Source organism: Chiloscyllium plagiosum, unplaced genomic scaffold, assembly GCF_037043375.1.
Source record: "Chiloscyllium plagiosum isolate Xiang-an unplaced genomic scaffold, Cpla_swu_hap1 HiC_scaffold_1, whole genome shotgun sequence".
Lineage (NCBI taxonomy): Eukaryota > Metazoa > Chordata > Chondrichthyes > Orectolobiformes > Hemiscylliidae > Chiloscyllium > Chiloscyllium plagiosum.
The window spans coordinates 7,493,244-7,512,649 of NW_028270139.1; the positions used below are offsets into that span (position 1 = coordinate 7,493,244).

Genomic DNA, 19,406 nt, shown 5'->3' on the forward strand with positions numbered 1-19,406 from the left:
CTAAGTTTCCTTTTGAAAGGACAGGCCTTCCACTTCTGCTTGACTGCCCTCAGTAGACCCTTAATTATTTATTTGCATATGGTTGGTGGTCAGCTGGTTTGGTGCCTGTCAACCCCACCACAGTGAGGGCAAATTCAGGAGTTGGCGGGAAAGCAGTGGGCTAGCCATAAAACATATGTTATATGGATTCCCCCCTCATTCGGCCAGAGAATTACCTGGCTGGATGACGCACAAGATCTTTGCAGTTCTTATTGGGAGCTGCAGTGAAACTCCATTTAAGCTATTCTGAGCATTATGATCAGAAAATTCTGGACTGCACATGTGTAAGCTTCTGATAAATTCTTGAAGAAGGCAGGTAACCCTCGAAAGTATGTTGCTAGTATATAGTTCTTTAATGTTCTTCTCTGTCACTGCTAAGAAATTCTCGAGTAAGCACAAAAAAGTCTGCTTCTGGACTGCTTCACCAAATTGAAACTCTGCCTATGAAAATTTTATATAATAAAGAACTGCGAATACTCAAAATCTGAAACAAAAACAGGAATTGTTGGGAACCTCAGCAGGTCTGGCAGCATCTGAGGAGAGAAGGTAGAGTATATGTTTTGAGTTCAGTGAACCTTCTTCAGAAGTGGAACTTTTCAAAATGTTAACTCTGCTTTCTCTCCACAGATGTTGCCACACCTCGGTTTCTCCAGCAATTTCTGTTTTGTCTGTGAATAGTATTATTAGTTTTGAAAAAAATCTCCTTCCTTTAACATGATTTTAAAAAGGTCTTTTGGCAAAACTGTACATGACAGGCTATGAAGTCTACAATTTGTGACCATAATTTTTGTGTATTGTGTTAGGAATTGGAGGAATTGTCCACCAGGAAACCTTGTCGACTTTGTCTGCCAGTCGTTAAGGAGGGTGTGCTGGATGCTATTGTAGCCTGGTTTGTCCTGCAGTTAGATGAAGATATAAGTCTCTCCACTGGCCCTGATGAAGAGACCTGCTGGGAGCAGGCAGTGTATCCTGTACAGGGTGCGCTTGGTAAGTGTGATATAGTGACAAAGTAAAGTTGCCACTAATTTGCCCTAAAATCTTTGTTGAATTATAAATATTTGAGTTACAAATATTCAAAAATAGAGAATTTTGATTGAGCAGAAAGGGCGAAACTGACTGCTCTGATAAATTGGTCCGTAAGCAGAGATCATTGGTTAAAAGCACGAGAAGGGAAAGGAACAGAATGTTTTCACACAAGTTGTTTTTTAAGATCTGAGCTGCACTTATTCAAGGGCAATGGAATAAGGTACCATAGAAACATTCAGGTTCTTCAGTATGCTCATTTCCAGGATGATATTAAGTATCTGTGGTATGCAAATCAGACATCTTTCAATCAGCTAGTACAGGCATGATAGCCTGAATGGCCTCGGGTGTTGTAAGTTTCAGAATCTGTTTATTGAAAGTTTATTTTTCAAATCAGATATGTAATTATTGCTTTGTATATTAGGGAATGAAACAAACAGCATTTTAAGTATCTAGCCCTGATATAACAATAATGTGTATTTATGGGAATACCTTTAATGTAGTGAGATATCATTACAGGAGAATTATTAGACAAAAGTTGTCACAAGACAGATAAGGAAATATTAAAACAGGTAATCAAAAACTTGTTCAAAGAGTGAGGCTTTCTGGAGGACCGAGAGACAGAGGGACAAAATTCCAGGGTAAAAACTGGAAGAAATACAGACGATGTAAATCAGAAACAAAGCCAGACATTGCTGGAAAAGCTCAGCAGGTCTGGCAGCATCTGAGTTCTGAGGGAGTGTCACCGGACCGGAACGTTAACTCTTGATTTCTCTTTACAGATGCTGCCCAACCTGCTGAGCTTTTCCAGGTATTTCTGGTTTTGTGACAAAATTCCAGGCTCAGGATTTACCCCTCAAAAAGAATGGGTGCCAGAATTCGGATGAAAAAAGTCAGAGAAGTGCAAGGCATTTGTTATTAGAAAATTGAGGATTGGGAAGGAAGGTTAGGGCAGGGTTTGACATGTAGGATTTCTGGATTGCAAGTTAATGTACACTAAGTTAGCTAATATCTATCATAGAAAAGATGCTACAAACTATTAATAAAGTGGCCTTTTCCCCAGGGTAGGGAAGACCAAAACTAGCGGGCATAGGCTTAATGTGGGGGGGAAAGATTTAAAAGGGACCGAAGGAGCAACTTTTTCACAGAGAGGGTGGTACGTGTTTGGAATGAGCTGCCAGAGGAAGTGGTGCAGACTAGTACAAATGCAACGTTTAAAAGGCATCTAGATGGATTTATGAATAGGAAGGGTTTAGAGATGTATTGGTCAAATGCTGACAAATGGCCCTAGATTAATTTAGGATATCTAGTCAACATGGATGAGTTGGACCTAGGGGTCTGTTTCCATGTTGTACAGCTCTGTGACTATTGCAATGATGCTGCTCCTTGAACAAGGTTATGTTGCCCTTAGGTTATTTTTTCAGAGAGGTCGTAAAAGCAGTAAGTCCAAAAAGTCTGCCTTGGATAGGTTTTGGGGCCAGTTTGCTTGTAGCTGACAGATACTGCCTCAGGCAAAGGGATTTTAAGTTTTAAAAAAATCGCTTGTACAATGAAAGGGTATTGGCCAGTTCTCCCACCTCAGCTTTTCTCTGGTTTGGTTTGGGTTTTGGCAGCCTGGCTATTCATGAAAGCAGTTGGGCAGTTTGAGGCTGGTGACCCAAGTCACAGCTCCATGGAAGAGAGTGCTCCATTCTGCGCTCTCTCTGTCTGTCTCTCTCTCTCTGTCTGTCTCTCTCTCTCTGTCTGTCTCTCTCTCTCTGTCTGTCTCTCTCTCTCTCTGTCTGTCTCTCTCTCTCTCTCTGTCTGTCTCTCTCTCTCTGTCTCTCTCTCTCTCTGTCTGTCTCTCTCTCTGTCTGTCTCTCTCTCTGTCTGTCTCTCTCTCTGTCTGTCTCTCTCTCTGTCTGTCTCTCTCTCTGTCTGTCTGTCTCTCTCTCTGTCTGTCTCTCTCTCTGTCTGTCTCTCTCTCTGTCTGTCTCTCTCTCTGTCTGTCTCTCTCTCTGTCTGTCTCTCTCTCTCTGTCTGTCTCTCTCTCTCTGTCTGTCTCTCTCTCTCTCTGTCTGTCTCTCTCTCTCTCTGTCTGTCTCTCTCTCTCTCTGTCTGTCTCTCTCTCTCTCTGTCTGTCTCTCTCTCTCTCTGTCTGTCTCTCTCTCTCTCTGTCTGTCTCTCTCTCTTTCTGTCTGTCTCTCTCTCTCTCTGTCTGTCTCTCTCTCTGTCTGTCTCTCTCTCTGTCTGTCTCTCTCTCTCTGTCTGTCTCTCTCTCTCTGTCTGTCTCTCTCTCTCTGTCTGTCTCTCTCTCTCTGTCTGTCTCTCTCTCTGTCTGTCTCGCGCGCGCGCTGTCAAAACCCTGTGATTTTCCCTTTTGTGTCGAGAGGTATTTGAGGATTGTTGCTAGTATTAGGAACAGATTGTTAAGTTGGGATGAGCCATTGGGTTTTCGGGTAGTTAAGTTATTCTTATTCTGTTCTCTTTTGTTTGTGTTTCATTTGATAAACTGGTAAATACATTCTGTTTTTAAAATGAAGTGGTCATCTCTCCTGGACTATCCACCTTACATCTACTTAAAACAATTGGCAAAGTTAGGATCTGGGCTACTTTCTCAAAAAGGGGGTCTGGCCTGGTCCATAATACTATGATATTATAGCAGGACACTTCAAAATGTTCAGGACAGTCAGGTAGACTCAATATGGTTTTTCAAGGGGAAATTATGTTTGTCCAATTTATTGGAGTTATTTTAGTAGGAGTGATGTGTGTAATGGAGAAGGCTGAAGCGGTGCATGTACTGTATGTATATTTTCAGAACACACTTGAAGCCACATTTAAGGCTATTGTGGAAAATGGTCTAAAGGTAATGCCTTGAAATGGCTAGAAAATTTCCTAGCTAGTAGGAAAAGGAGTAGACATCAGTAGTTAATTTTCTGGTTGGCAAGATGTAATGAATCAGGTGCCAAAGAGGCTTGTTGTGAGGCCTCACTTATTTGCGGGTTATATTTACGACTTAGATGAAGGGCCAGAAGGTATGGTAGTTAAATTTGTTGTTGTCACAAAGATTGATGTGAAAGAGACCTAAGAAGGCTGAAAACCAATATAGATGCATTATGTGAGTAAGCAAAATGTCCTAAATAGGTTATAATGTGAGAAAATGTGAAGTTGTCCATTTTGGATGGAAGAATAAAAATAAAAATTAATTACCTAAATGGAGAATGACCACAGTACTCTGAGATGCAGAGTGATCTGGTTATCTTAATTTGAGAGTCTCAAAAAGTTAATATTCAGGTATAGCATGTAATTAGGAATGCTAATAGAACGTTATAATTTATTGTGAGTTGAATGTTGAATACAACAATAGGGAGGTTTTGCTTCTGTTAACAGGATGTGGGTGCTTTCACATCTGGAGCATAGCGTATAATCCCTTCATTTAGGAAAGATGTAAATACATTGAAAGCGAAGAGAAGGTTTACTAGATTAAATGGAATGAGTAGGTTATTTGAGTGATCGAATTATACAACATGGAAACAGACCCTTTGGTCCAACTCGTCCATGCTGACCATGTTCCCAAACTAAATTAGTCCTGCTTGCCTGACCTTAGCCCATATCCCTCCAAACCTTTCCTAATCATGGACTTATTTGAATGTCTTTTAAATGTTGTTACTCTACCTGCATCCATCAATTCCTCTGGCGGTTCATTCCACACACAAACCACTCTGTAAAAAACATTGCCCCTTGTCTTTTTCCTCTCCTAAGAAATATGTCCCCTAGTTTTGAACTCCACCATCCTCGGGAAAAGACCCTTGCTATTCATCTTACCTGTGCTCCTCATTATTTTATAGCCTCTATAATGTCACCCCTCAGGCTCCTACACTGCAGTAAAAATGGCCCAGCTTATCTTTATACCTCAAACTCTCCATTCCTGGCAATATCCTGGTAAATCTTTTCTGAACCCCCTTCAATTCAATAACATACAACTTATAGTAGGGAACAGGGAGACCAGAACTGCACACAGTACTCCAGAAAAGGCCTCACTAATGTCCTGTCGAGCCTCAACATGACGTCCCTACTCCTATACTCAAAGGTCTGAGCCATGAAGGCAAGCATACTAAGCCTTAGCCACCCTGTCTACATGTGATGTAAATTACAAAGAACTGTGTACATGAACTCCTCGGTTAATCTTCTACACCATGACCTAGGGCCCTATCTTTAATTGTAGAAGTCCTGCTTTTGCTTGCTTTACTAAAATGCAATACCTCACATTTATCCAAATGAAACTCCATTTCCACTCCTTAGCCCATTAACCCAACTGATCAAGATTTCTTTGTAAACTTAGAAAACTTTCTTCACTGTCTAGCAATTTTGATGTCACCTGCAAACTTCCTGACCATGCTGCCTATATTCTCATCCAAACTGTTTTATATAAATGACGAGCAAAAGTGGACCCTGCCCCAATCCCTGTTGAACATTGCTGGTCACAGGTCTCCAATCCAAAAACAACCCTCCATCACAACACTCCTACCATCAAGCCAATTTTGTATCTAATTAGCAAGTTCACCTGAATCCTATATAAACAACAGCTACCACTCTGCCCTCATCAATCTTTTTGGTTACTTCTTCAAAAAGCTCAATCAAGTTTGGATGAGGAAAGATTGGATAGGATAGGCAAGTATATGCTGGAGTTTAAAAAATCAGGTGTGACTTCAATTGAAACACTTATGATTCAGAGAGGTCTCATCAAGGTAGATGTGGAAAAGATAACTTTTTTGGGGAGAATGTAGAGCTTGATATCACTGTTTCAAAATGACGGATCACTTATTTGAGACAGCGATAAGGACTGATTTCATTTCTCTCAGGGTAATGAAGTTTTGGAATGCTGTACCTGAAAAGGTTGTAGAAGCAGAATCCTTGAATAATTTTAAGGCAGGGATAGATAGACTCTTGATTAGCAAGCCAGTGAAAGGTTATGTTGGGTAGACAGGAGTATAGAGTAATCAGATCAACTATGATTACAGCAGGCTCGAGGGGCAGAGTGGCCGACTCCTGCTCCAAATTCATGTTGAATGTATGTTCTATTAATACGTGAACTTTTTTTAAAAAGTCATTTCGTAAAAGTGCATGAGTCTTTATTTACGTTGTTCTCATTGTTTCTTTCCTGTTTTAGGCCAGTTTGTAAAACCTGGTAATACTCTAATCGTTGATGTTTCCTGCAATAACGCCTACCTGGTTTTTCACAGTGTTGCCATATTAAGCCATGAACTCAGGATGGAAGTTGAAGTGAATACCATGAGTGATCAGAGTCTTGCAAGTGAAGCTGAACTTTGTGATGCTTTGGCCAACCTCCAGACCACAAGTAAATCTCAAACAAATCTTCTAAAGTGTATGCTTGAATCTTCAGAAATAGCTCGTCTCAATAACACACAATACAACAAGCGTTTCAAGTCTGCCTTGGACAATATATTGTCTTCATTAACATCAATGGACGATGAAGTCTGTTTCTCACAGACAATAGATGACAGGAGTGCAGATATGAATTGTGAAAATTCTAATGGTCAAAGCTCTTCAGATCTAACCTCTGACATATTGTGTGTGTTGGATGTTTCGGAGGGTTTCTCCATTTTGCCTTTGGTTGCTGCCAAGTTAAGAACTGTTAAAGTTTTCAGTTCCTTAGAAAAGATTCAGCAACAGGCTGCATTACGTGCTCTAGCAGAATCTAATGACATTTCAAAAGACCGGTTGGAGTTTTGGCATAATTATCTGGAGGATGACTCTACACTATTACAAAGACCTCAGTCGGGCAAGTTGTGGAGTGTGATTATTCTTGATGCTATCGAGGTATGTGGACTCATACGACAAGGTTTGGTGGAGAAAGCAGCTCTGGCTAGGTATGTCAGATTTTCTTTAATTGCTTATAAAATAAAACCAAACCCTAAATCTGATTAAACAGTAAAGTCCCTGTTGCTGTAACAATGTGAGAGGGAGAAACTCCATGGATAATTCCAGTTTGATCTCATCTGTAAAAGTTCATAGATATAGTGGGGATGTTTGAGCTTTTGTTCTTGGTTATATTTGTGCACTCTAAAGCCTGAAATGAGTGAGGGCTGATGCAGTTTTTTTTAAAATCAATATTCCCATTCATTTACTTAAATTGTAAATTGCTGTCACTAACCAAACTTGGTATGTTATAGAGGCTTAAAGATGAGACCTTTTGCTCCAACTCGCCCATGCCGACCAGATGTACCCATCCAGGTGCCTTTCAAATGTTGTACAGAGGATCCTCGATTATCCAGCATTCAAATATCTGCAATTCCGTTTATCCGAACAAGTTTGCAAGGTCCCGATGCTTGCTAAACTGTGTTATCCGGCATTCAATTATCTGAACAAAATATTCCCTGCCCGTGTCATTTAGATAATCGAGGTTCCTCTGGAATTGTACCAGCCTCCACCATCTGCTCTGGCATTTCATTCCATCCATGCATCACCCACTGTGTGAAAAGATTGCCCCTCAGGTGTCTTTTAAGTCTTTCCCCTCTCACCTTTAAACCTGTGCCCTCTAGTTTTCAACTCCCCTACTCTGGGAAGAAGACCTTGGCTATTCACCATGTCCATGCCCCTTGTGACCTCTGTAAGGTCCTTCAACTTCTGACGTTCAGGGAGAAAAAGCCCTAGCTTATTCAGCCTCTCCCTACAGCTCAAATCCTCCAGCAACATCCTTGTAAATCTTTTCTGATTCCTTTCAAGATTAACAACATCTTTCATGCAGCAGAGAGACCAGAATTGAAGGCAGTATTCTAAAAGTGGCCTCACCAATGTCCTGTACAGCTGCAGCACGACACCCCAACGTTTATACTCCATGATTTGACCAATAAAGGCGAGTGTACCAAACGCCTTCACAACCCTGTCTACCTACTACACCGCTTTCAAGGAACTATGCACCTGCACCGCTAGGTCTCTTTGTTTGACAACACTTCCCAGGGCCCTGCTTTTAACTATGTATGTCCTGCTCTGGTCTGCATTACCAAAATGCAGCATCACTTTTATCGAAATTAAAATCCATCTGCCACTCCTCAGCCCTTTGGCCCATCTGATCAAGATCCTGTTGTACTCTGAGATGACCTTTCTCACCATCCACTACACCACCAATTTTGGTGTCATCTGCAAACTTACTAACCAAAACTCCCGAGTTCACATCCAAATCAAATGAAAATCAGTGGACCCAGCACCAATCCTTGTGGCACACCATTGGTCTGGAAACAAAAACCTCCACCATCACACTGTATCTTCTACCTTTCAGCTAATTGAGTAGATCCCCTTTGATTCCATGTGACCTAACCTTACTAACCAGTGTACCATGTGAAACCTTATTGAATGCCTAACTGAAGCCCATATAGACAATGCTTCTGCTTCAGTTTTCTATGTCACCTCTTCGAAAAACTGTCAAAGTAGTGAGACATGATTTCCCATGCACAATGCTGTATTGACTATCACTTATCAGTCCTTGCTATTCCAAATGCATGTAAATCTGTCCCTCAGAATCCCCTCCAACAATTTACCCACCATTGACATCAGGCTCACTGGTCTATAATTCCCAAACATCTCCTTACCCATGGCTGTCGATGATGCAAGTATCTCAGCAAGGGGCCCAACAATCTTTGCCCTAGCGTCCCACAAAGCTCTGGGGTGAAACTTATTAGTTCCCAGGCATTTATCTACCTTGGTGTGTTTTAAGACCTCCAGAACTCCCTCTTTTGTAATATGGAGACTTTTCAAGACATCTGTTTATTTCCCCAAGTTCCCTACCTTCCATGTCTTTCTCCATACTAAATAATGATGCAAAATATTTATTGATTGTCTCACCCACCTCCTGTGTTTCCACACAGATGGCCTTGTTGATCTTTAAAGAGCCTTATTCTCTTCCCTAGTTATTCTTTTGTCCTTAATGTATTTGTAAAATTTCTTTGGATTCTCTTTAACCCTGTTTGCCAAAGCTATCTCATGTCCCCTTCTAACCATTCTGATTTCCCTCCTAAGTATGGTCCTATTGCCCTTATACTGCTCTAGGGAATCACTCAGTCTCAGCTGTCAACACCTGACGGATGCCTCCTTTTTCTTGAACAGATCCTCAATTTGTCAAGTCATCTAGCATTCTATACACCTACCAGCCTTGCCCTTCGCAATAACAGGAACATACTGGCTTTGAATTCTCGTTATCTCCTTTTTGAAGACCTTCCATTTTCTAACCATCCAACCTATGGACAGCTTCCCCCAATCAACTTTTGAAAATTCAACCTAATACCATAAAAGTTGACCTCACACCAATTTGGAATTTTAACATTTAGATCAGGTCTATCCTTTTCTTTAACTATTTTAAAACTGAATTATGTTCACTTGCCTCCTGAGTCACTTGTCCTGCCTTATTTCCCAAGAATAGGTCCAGTTTTGCTAGTCAATACATGCACGTACTGAATAAGAAAAATTTGTTGTATACACTTGATAAATTCCTCTCCATCAAAGCCCTTAATACTATGGCAGTCCCAGTCTGTGTTTGGAAAGTTAAAATTCCCTTTCCATTATAATCCTGAAGGTATCTCAGCTCTCCTTGCATATTTGCTTCTCAGTTTCCTGCTGACTAGTGGGGAGCCTATAGTACAATCCCAATAAGGTAATCATCTCTTTCTTTCTTTTTCAGTTCTACCTATATGACTTCACTAGATGTTCTCTCGGGAATATCCTCCCAAAGTACGCCTGCAGTGCTATCCTTTACCAAAGATGCCAACCCCCTCTTTTCTTGCACCCCCGCCCCCCCTTGCTTTCTATCCTTCCTGTAGCATCTATACCCTGGAACATTAAGCTGCCAGTCATGTCCCTTCCTGAATTTTATTTCTGTATCATATATGATATCCCAGTCCCATGTTAACCAAGTCCTAAGTTCATCTGCCTTACCTGTCCAGCCTCTTGCAATGAAATAAATGCAGTTTAATTTATCTATCTTACTTAGTTGTCTGCCATACTCTTGCCTGCCTTGACTATTTAACTTGCTCCCCTTATCTACTGTACCAACCTCAGATTTGAATCTTTTCTCACCATCTCTTTGGGTTCCCCTCACCCATCCCCAACTTGTTTGAAGCCTCCTGAGTAGCACTAGCAAATCTCCCCTTCCAATTTGGGTGCAACCTGTCCTCCTTATACAGGTCCCCTTTACCCCAGAAGAGATCCCAATGATTCAAAAGTGTGAATCCATACCGTCTTCACCAGCTCCTTAGACATGCATTCATTGCCCTCTCCTCCTATTCCTACTCTGACTAGCACATGGTATCCTGGAATAATCCAGATATTACTACCCTCAGAACCTAATCTTAAACCTCCTGCCTGAAATCCTATATTGTCTGTGCAGAACCTTGTCTTGTCTTGTACACGTTGGTATCAACAACATAGGTAGAACAACCTCTGGTCATTCTTGTCTTTCAGAAAATTCTGCACCAACTCTGAGTCATCCTTGACCCTCGCACCAGGGAGTCAACACCATTCTGATGTCTCCCTGTTGGCTGTAGAAACATCTGTCTGTGCCCCTGACTAGATAATCCCCTATCACAGTTGATTGCTTGGAACTTGATGTACCCCTCTTTACAATAGAGACAGTTAAGGCACCAGAAACCTGGCTGTCAATGCTATATTCCCCTGAGAGAGCATCACCCCCTGAAGTATCCAAAATAGCATGCTTGTTTGAAATGGGGATAGCCACAGCAGACCCTGCAGTGTCTGTCTATCTCTCCTACCTTTCCGAGATGTAACCCATCTACCTCACTGTACCGGTGTGGTTTCTCTGCCTTCCTGAAACTGCCATCCATCACACCCCTGCCTCCTGCAAATTCCTCATTGTCTCTAACTGCCAATCTATGTGGGCTGACAGGATTTGCAATCAAACACATTTCCTGCAGATGTAGTCTCCAGGGACATTGAAATGCTTTGTGATCTCCCACATCTGAAAGGAAGAGCTCATTACTCTGTTAAAGGGGCAGAAATGACTTTTAGCAATCTACAGACCCAGAAAATACCTATGTGCAAACACACCACACCACACTTGGCTCAAAAGCTCAGCATTAGTGAAGTCTCACTGTTCTGGGAAAACTCAATACCTATCTTCTATATTCAAATTCAAGATCTCAGTCAAATAAAAACACCTCATCATTCCAACTATTATAGATTTACAAAAAAATTTTATAAGTCTTGTAAGACTTTCAATTAAACACTTAGCTGGTCAGGCTCTGAAACAGTACCTTTTATTTTCCACTGATCTCCAGAGACGTTTGCAATTTCACTAAAGTCAGCTGTGAAAGTGCACTGTTGCAGTTCGGAAAAGCCATTATAAACAGCCTTTCCTAATCCTCAAGGTGGGGTCCACAATTTCCAGACACAACAAACAAAAGGATAACAATCTTAATAAGTACAATTCAAACTGTTCCCAAGATTGCAGGACTGGATTGCCAGTGCTGAAGTTGTTTGGGCATCATCTTGAGGGTAGTTTTCGAGGTGGAGTAGCTAGTAAAATGACCAAGTTGACTGTGGATGGTGCCATGATATATGTAAAGATAAGGGTTGCGGCTATTAAACCTCCCTGAATATTTTTCTACTATACCTTTGAGGAAGTGACGAAGATGATTGATGAGGATACAAAGGACTCATTCAAATTTGAGAGACAAGATCTGCCCCACCCAAAACCAGCTAACTATCCCAAATAAGTCCATTCTTTTCCAAATAAGGTTATAATATTTATTCTAATTTACACAAATATTATATTCATAACTACATTCTGTAAAATGTAAAAACATTTTGAATATCTGAAATAGGGAAGGCTTTAAAGTACAATATTTGTTTTGTTACTTTATAAACACAAGCTTTCAAATTAAATTTACCTACAACAGTATCAACCAGGAAGGGATTCCTATGAACATGCCTTTATTTAACTTGAGACCCAGTTTTTCTTCTTTAAATGTTTTTATGGGTATGTCTAAGTCATTTAATGTGGCATTTGCTACAAAGCCTGTACCTTATACTCTGCAAAGACTGCTTGCTTGCTTCTCTATACCATTGTCCACCTCTTCCTTGCCTACCTGCTGCTGAAACCCTCATCACTGTCTTTACCGTATCCAGACTAGATTATTACAGTTCTCTGCTGACCAACCTCCCATCCTCCATTCTTCAGAAAATTCCGCTCATTCCAAACTCTGCTGCCTGCATCTGCTGCGTGAAGTCCTGCTAACCTGTCCCATATATCTTTATTGTTCTCCATTGACTGCTACTCACCCAGTGCTTCAAATTTAAATGTTCATACATTTTGTTTAAATCCCTCATGGTTCTGTTTCTCCCTATCTTTCAACTCTGCAATCCCCAACTATTCCTGTAACTCTTGCTCCTGTTTTGGTGTTTGTGCATTTAACAGTGTAAGGCCTGCACTCTGAAATTATCTTTCTTAAATATCTATTTCCTTCTCAAAACCAACTTGCTTGTGGTGATCTTTCATCCCTCCTCTGGTTCAGTATCCAATATTGTTGATTATGCCTGTCTGATTCGCTTGGGAGGTTTTATACCATTAAAAATGTTATGGAAATTATAAAATCTACTGGAGAAACTCAGCTGGTCTGGCAGTATCTGTGGACAGAAACAGAGTTAATGACCTTTGCATGACTCAAAACAATAATTGTTTCCCCCTGCACAGATGCTATAAGATGGGTTGGATTTTTTTCTCGCACTTTGTTTTGACTTCCGACTTCTAGTATGCACAGTATTTTTGATTTTATGAAAATTAATGTTTTCTTTTTCAATCCATCTTTCTTCTAGATCCGAAACGTTTGAGAGAGTGCTCAGCGCGAACCAATTTGTGTTCCAATGATCTTGCAAAGATGTAAATTATTAAAGTTTGGTGCACAAATTTAACTGTACAGACGTGTATTCTTTGTATCTTGGTTTCAGATGTCTGCTTCGACCAGAGGGAAGGCTATTGCCTCAGTGCATAAAAATATATGGAATGCTCATTGAATCTGAGACATTACAGCGAGAAAGTGCAGTCCAAGGAAAAGAAGCCACACTGGGGTTCAATATTGCACCTTTCATCAACCAGTTCAAGGTTCTTTATGTATTTTTATAGTGTAACTATTAGACTGACTTAATTGTTTTTGTTAGTGAATGCACAGGGTAGCGATGTATTTGATTAGAATAAATTTAATGAACCTTTTCTCCCCATTAAAGGTGCCTGTCCATGTGTTTTTGCATTTATCCACACTGCCTCATATCCGATTAAGTGAGCCAGTGGAACTATTAATGCTGGATCTGATGAGCCTGGTCACTGATGAATTGTGTAGTGAAATCAGGGTAAGATAATTTTTCACGTTTACGTCATGCACTGCTAAGAATTTAGCTCCTGGTTTTGTTTTCATTTTGAACATATTTTATGGTTTTGGCATCACTGTACTTCAAACAAATAAATGGAAATCAGTTATTATTTCTTACTGCCATTAAGAGACTATTTCCATTTGAATTGATGTGTAGGCGATCCTCCATTTTCTATCAGAACAGTCACCCAACCCAGCTCATAATGGAAGCTGACAAATAATTGAGAAGCCCAGATATTTTTGTATGATTAATCAGTTTTCCAGGCATGGAGATAAAGGAAAATTAAATACAAGTAATAGTTCATTCATCAAGTCACAGAGAATGAAGTGTAAATATTAAAAGTAACTGTTCAATATCAATGCAAACAATTTCGCTCCAATCTCTGTCCCACTTTGGTTAATTTTATCTGAAAACCTTATAGATTGTTGTCTGAGTGAGGATGATTTTTGTCATGCTATTCATTTATCAGTGCTACAGAAGCTTAAAATTCACTTTTTTGGATGTATGTTTGCTTGCTGAACTGAAAGGTTCATTTCCAGACGTTTCGTTACCTTACTATGTAACATCTTCAGTGGACCTCATGTGAAACAATGCTGAAAATTCCTGCTTTCTATTTATATGTTTGGGTTTCTTTGGGTTGGTGATGTCATTTCCTGTGGTGACGTTTTTCCTGTGGTGAAGTCACTTCCCGTTTCTTTTCTCGGGGTGGTAGATGGGATCAAAGTCAATGTGTTGAGAGTTGCAGTTGGAATGCCATACTTCTAGAAATTCTCGTGCGTGTCTCTGTTTGGCTTGGCTTAGGATGGGATGTACTGTCCCAGTCAAAGTGGTGTCCTTCCTCATCTGTATGTGAGGATACTAGTGAGAGATCCTCACATCTGGATGAGGAAGGACACCACTTCGACTGGGACAGTATCTATCCTAGGACAAGCCAAACACAGACATGCACGAAAATTCCTAGAAGCATGGCATTCCAACCGGAACTTTATCAACAAATGCATACAGTTCGACCCCATCTATCACCCCCTGAGAAAAGGAACAGGAAGTGACTTCATCACAGGAAATGACATCACCAACCCAAAGAAACCCAAACATACAAATAGAAAGCAGGAATTTTCAGCATTGCTTCACATGAGGTCCACTGAAGATGTTACCTAGTAAGGTAAGGAAATGTCTGGAAATGAACCTTTCAGCTCAGCGAACATTCCTACATCCAAAACTTCAATCTGAGCTACAAATCTTCTCAAAATTCACATTTTTGTAGTTAAATCCATTTATGGCCCTATGTCTGTAATCCAATCCAGCTCTGCAAGCCACTATAAACTCTGCAATTGCCCAGCTCTGATATCTTACACATCCTTGATATCCTTTGTGCCTCTATTGGTGGCTATATCTGTAGTTGTCTATGTCTTAAGCTCTGGAATAATCTCAAGAGATTTCTCTACAAATGATTGATTTCACTGAAGGTTTTTTGACAGCTTCATAGAATCCCTACAGTGTGGAAACTGGCCATTCAGCCCAACAAGTCCACACTGCCCTTCCAAAGAGCATCCCAACAAGACTCTCCCCTCCCTACCATATCCCTTAACCCTGTATTTCCCACAGCTAATCCATCTGACTTGCACGTCCCTGGACACTGGGAAATTTAGCACGGCCATCTTTTGGACTGTGGGAAGAAACCAGAGCATCTGTAGGAAACCGACACAGACACTGGGAGAATGTGCAAACTCCACACAGTCAGTCGTTCGAGGCTGGAATCGAACCTGGGACCCTGGCACTGAGGCAGTGGTGCTCAACCTGTAAATTCAATGCATTATTTGAAATACAATGAAAATTAATCAATATTACAATGCTATGGGTAATACAGTATTAAAATATATTAAAATTTTACTGAATAATCTCTAACGACTTGTTTATTCAGCTATCTTATGGAAGCATATTCTCATTCCTGTTAATCTGTTTAAAATTCCAGGTTCAAGTACATTCATCTGGAAGAGTAACAGCAGTTCCATTTTGGTATGAAATTTATCTGGACACAGATGTCTGTCTCGATACTTGGAATGATACTTCCCATTGGAAGCAAGCTGCCTTTGTTTTGGATAATCCAATCCAAGTTATTTCAGGAGATGAACTTAGACTGAAAATTCAGTATCACAAAAGTAGTATCTCAATGATTGTAAACCACGGATAGTTAATTTTAGTACTCAGTTTGTCATACCAGACTGAAAATGTTAACCGTGTTTCTGTCACCACGGATGTTGCCCGACCTGCTGAGTTTCTCCAACATAATTCTTTGTTTCAGATTTCTAGCTTTGTGTTTTCCCTTTATTATTATTTTAAAGTTGGGCTCATTTTAAAAAAAAATGTAAATTGAATGGAGCTCTATTTTAGTGCATAAGTTATTGAGTATCAAAGAATTTGTCAAGTTGAATGGGAAGAAATACCATGGTGGCACAGTGGTTAGCACTGCTGCCTCACAGCGCCAGGGACCCGAGTTCGGTTCCCGCCTCGGGCGACTGACTGTGTGGAGTTTGCACGTTCTCCCCGTGTCTGCGTGGGTTTCCTCCGGGTGCTCCGGTTTCCTCCCACAGTCCAAAGATGTGCAGGGTCAGGTGAATTGGCCATACTAAATTGCCTGTAGTGTTAGGTAAGGGGGTATAGGTGGGTTTCGCTTTGGCGGGTCGGTGTGGACTTATTGGGCCGAAGGGCCTGTTTCCACACTGTAATCTAATCTAAAAAAAATAAAAATTCTGCCAATGTTGTATATCTGAAAGTAAATTAAATTGCATAGAAATACTCAGCAGTCCTAAATACGTTTATGGAGCAAGAACATTTTCAGGTCCATGATCTCATCAGAGGTCATGAAAGGCAATTGCCTGAAATGTTAAACAGAAGATATTTAAATAAAACTTTTTATCCACTGCTAAAAGAAACACCGCAAGAAGAAGAAAGATATTCAAATGCTATCCTGTAATACTTAGTGCTGCACTTAGAGTGATTGATTATTGTTAAAGGCAAAAGTGGTAGATAATTTCATCTTCTGGTTACTGTCATTTAAATTAAGTGCCAGTTTAGTCTTTTTGATGAGGACAAAGTGGTGGCCCAGATAGCAAAGGAATTCCCTGCACATCTTCAAATGATGCCATAGAATCTTCAAAGTCCACTAATTTCATCAGAACAAAGCTGTCACATTTGGACAAACTGCACTTTCAATAATGCAATACATGTTTGTGAATCACTGCATATACTGGCCATGTGTGAAAAATATTCTTGTATATTTGTCCAAGCATGCTTCTGTGCTCCTTTATTGTCATCTCATTTTTTGTGATTTTATCGTATGATACTAATTTGTCAAGTTATTAAATGTTACTTTTAACAAATAAGCACAAACATTTTCTTCCAAATCAGTTGTTTTTATAAGGAATCCTTTTCAAAATGGGTTTAGCTGGTACTGAAAATTGTGTTGTAATTTTTCTTCCAATTATAGTTTCTGTAATTGATAGATGCGACTGAATGCAAGTCTTCACAGTTGACAACCAGCTGTTTTAGTAATTGTTTTACTTGTTAATGGATCGTGGGTGTTACTGTCAGTGCCTGTGTTTATTGCCATGTTTGAGATGAAACTGAGGTGGTAAGCTGCCTTGGTGAACTGCTGCAGACCTTTGGAATAGATGTGCCCACAGTGCTGTCAGGGAGAGAGTTCCAGCATTTTAATGGTGAGTCACTTGGGAAAACAACCTGCAGATAGTGGCATTCCAATGCATCTGCTGCTGTTGTTTCTCCCAGGATAGAGGTGCTGTGGAACAAGCCCTGGTGAGTTGTTTCAGTGAGCTATGAAGGTTGTGTCTGTACTTCTCAATAGTGGTGGAGGGGATGAATGTTGAACATGGTCCCAGTCAGCTGGGTTGCTTTAGACTGGATGCCACCAAGTTCATTGAGAAGTGTTTAGAACATTTATCTCGGCAAGTGGAGAATATTCCATCACATTCCTCCCTCATAGATGTTGGATATTTATTCACCCATTTTGTCCCACATGAGAGTTCACGGGATCCAAAGACAATACTGATGACTCCCAGATCAACTTTTCCCACCTGTGCTAAGGTGGGAAAGGAAAATCCTAGGAATTGTGGTGTCTGGGATTTGGTGGCAAGGTGTGATCTGAGTATGCCTTTGTTAGGCTGTTGCTTGACTAGCACGTGGGACAACTCTCCCAACTTTGCCACAATCCCCCAGGTTTTAGTAAGGAGGCTTTTACAGGGTCAACAAAGCTCTGTGATTATTCAAAAGACAAAAGCAGTAATTCTGGAGGCTGGTCGAGTCTGTTTTCAATGTTGTCGACTCTTGGAATCCCAGGTACTTTGCTGCCTCCCAAGTGCTAAGGCATTGTGGAAAGCTGGAAAGGGATAGGATACATCAACTCATTGTCTACATAGGAGGTTAGAAAGCAAGATGTCAAAAGAAGGTAACCTCAGAATTACCTTTCCAGATACAAACTAAAAGAAAGGAAAAGTTAGGGAACTTACTCCTTGGCTAAAAAGGGATGGTTTCTATTTTATTGGGCAGTCTGGTTAGAATGAGAGCTGTTCTGGAAGGATGGGCAACATCTAAAATGGGAACCGATGAACTGGCAGAACAGCTATTTAGCAGTGTGTAGTTTAAGCTGGGGAAGGAAAATAAAAACACACCAACAAGATTAGAAATTAGGTGGACAAAATTAAACAGAAGTAATAAAAGGAAGGAATTAAGGGAATACCAAAACTTATGATAACCGTAAGACTTCAAGTAATCAATAAAGGTGTCAGCTCAAACAGAAAAAAAAATTGGAAAATACACTAATTCCAAATGTGAAGGTAAAGTGCACCCGTTACAATGGTCAGGGTGAGAAATAAGAACACTACATAGGAGCAGAAGTTAGCCATTCAGATCATCGGGTCTGTTATTCAATCAGATCATACCTGATCTGATGACGTCACCATAACCCAATTGTAACTTAATTCACATACTGATGACAAACCTGAGCCTTGCATTTACTTAGCACAGCCTTGTCAACCTTGTGCAGTAAACTCCACTGATTTACTATTCTCCAGAAAATAATTCCTTCTCATCTCTGCCTTCAATGTCTGAATCCTTACACGGAAATTCTACCTTCCCCATAAGGGAACCAACCTTTTTGCATCTACCTCGTCAAGATCTCTGCATGTTCTTAGTTCGTGCGTACAGGCTCAGTCTTTCCACCCAAGAAAATCCTTCCATGTAAAGAATCAGTCTAATAAACCTTCTCTGGACTGCCTCAAAAACCAATTATTCTTTAAGGGGATCAAAACTGCTGTTAGTGAGCAGGTTTTGAGAAGATTTGTAGCTCAGGTTGAGGTTCTGGATGTAGATTTGCTCGCTGAGCAAACCAACATCCACTGCTGTTAGTATTCCAAGTGTGGCCTGATTAGAGACTTGTATAGTTTTAGCCAGCCCTATTTTTATAGTTCACTACTTTCAAAATAAAGGGCAATTGACCTTGCTGGTGACTTGTTAAATGTGTTTGGTAGTCTTTTGACAATGAAGACTCCCAAATCCTTTGGTCTTTCCTCTTTCTGAAGCCTTTGTCTGTCTAAATAATATATAGCTCTATTTTCTGTGAGAAAGTGCATAACTTCACATTTTCCCACATTGTTCTGTTAAGATTTTGCCCACATTAAATCCCTTTTTAGACTGTTAGCCTCACTACTTGCCTTCCCACCTCCCCACAAACTCATTAATATAGATTGTAGATTTATGACTTGGATAATGTAGTTGAATATATTCATGTATAGACTATTATTGTGGCTCAGTCACCAATCTCTATGGCATTCCATTTGTTATAGGTTGCTATCCCAAAATGCCCCTTTTATCCCAACTCCTCTGACTTAGCCAATCCTCTATTCCTGCTAATATACTACCCCAACACAAAGAACTACTTAAGATGAGCCCAATGT

The 19,406-nt window shown here is 40.3% G+C and overlaps 1 protein-coding gene across 2 annotated transcripts in view; it reads left to right on the forward strand.

The window, feature by feature from the left end:
• Positions 1–16,827, forward strand: part of prmt9 (protein arginine methyltransferase 9) — a 59,276-nt gene extending 42,449 nt beyond the window's left edge. For both annotated transcript variants that reach the window (XM_087975004.1, XM_087974945.1), the window contains 5 exons: positions 843–1,026; positions 6,212–6,932; positions 13,018–13,171; positions 13,294–13,416; positions 15,410–16,827. In XM_087975004.1, coding sequence (XP_087831130.1) covers positions 843–1,026; positions 6,212–6,932; positions 13,018–13,171; positions 13,294–13,416; positions 15,410–15,628 — 1,401 coding nt within the window. In that variant the 3' untranslated portion in view covers positions 15,629–16,827. The remainder of the gene's footprint in view (positions 1–842; positions 1,027–6,211; positions 6,933–13,017; positions 13,172–13,293; positions 13,417–15,409) is intronic.
• The last annotated feature ends 2,579 nt before the right edge of the window (positions 16,828–19,406 follow it).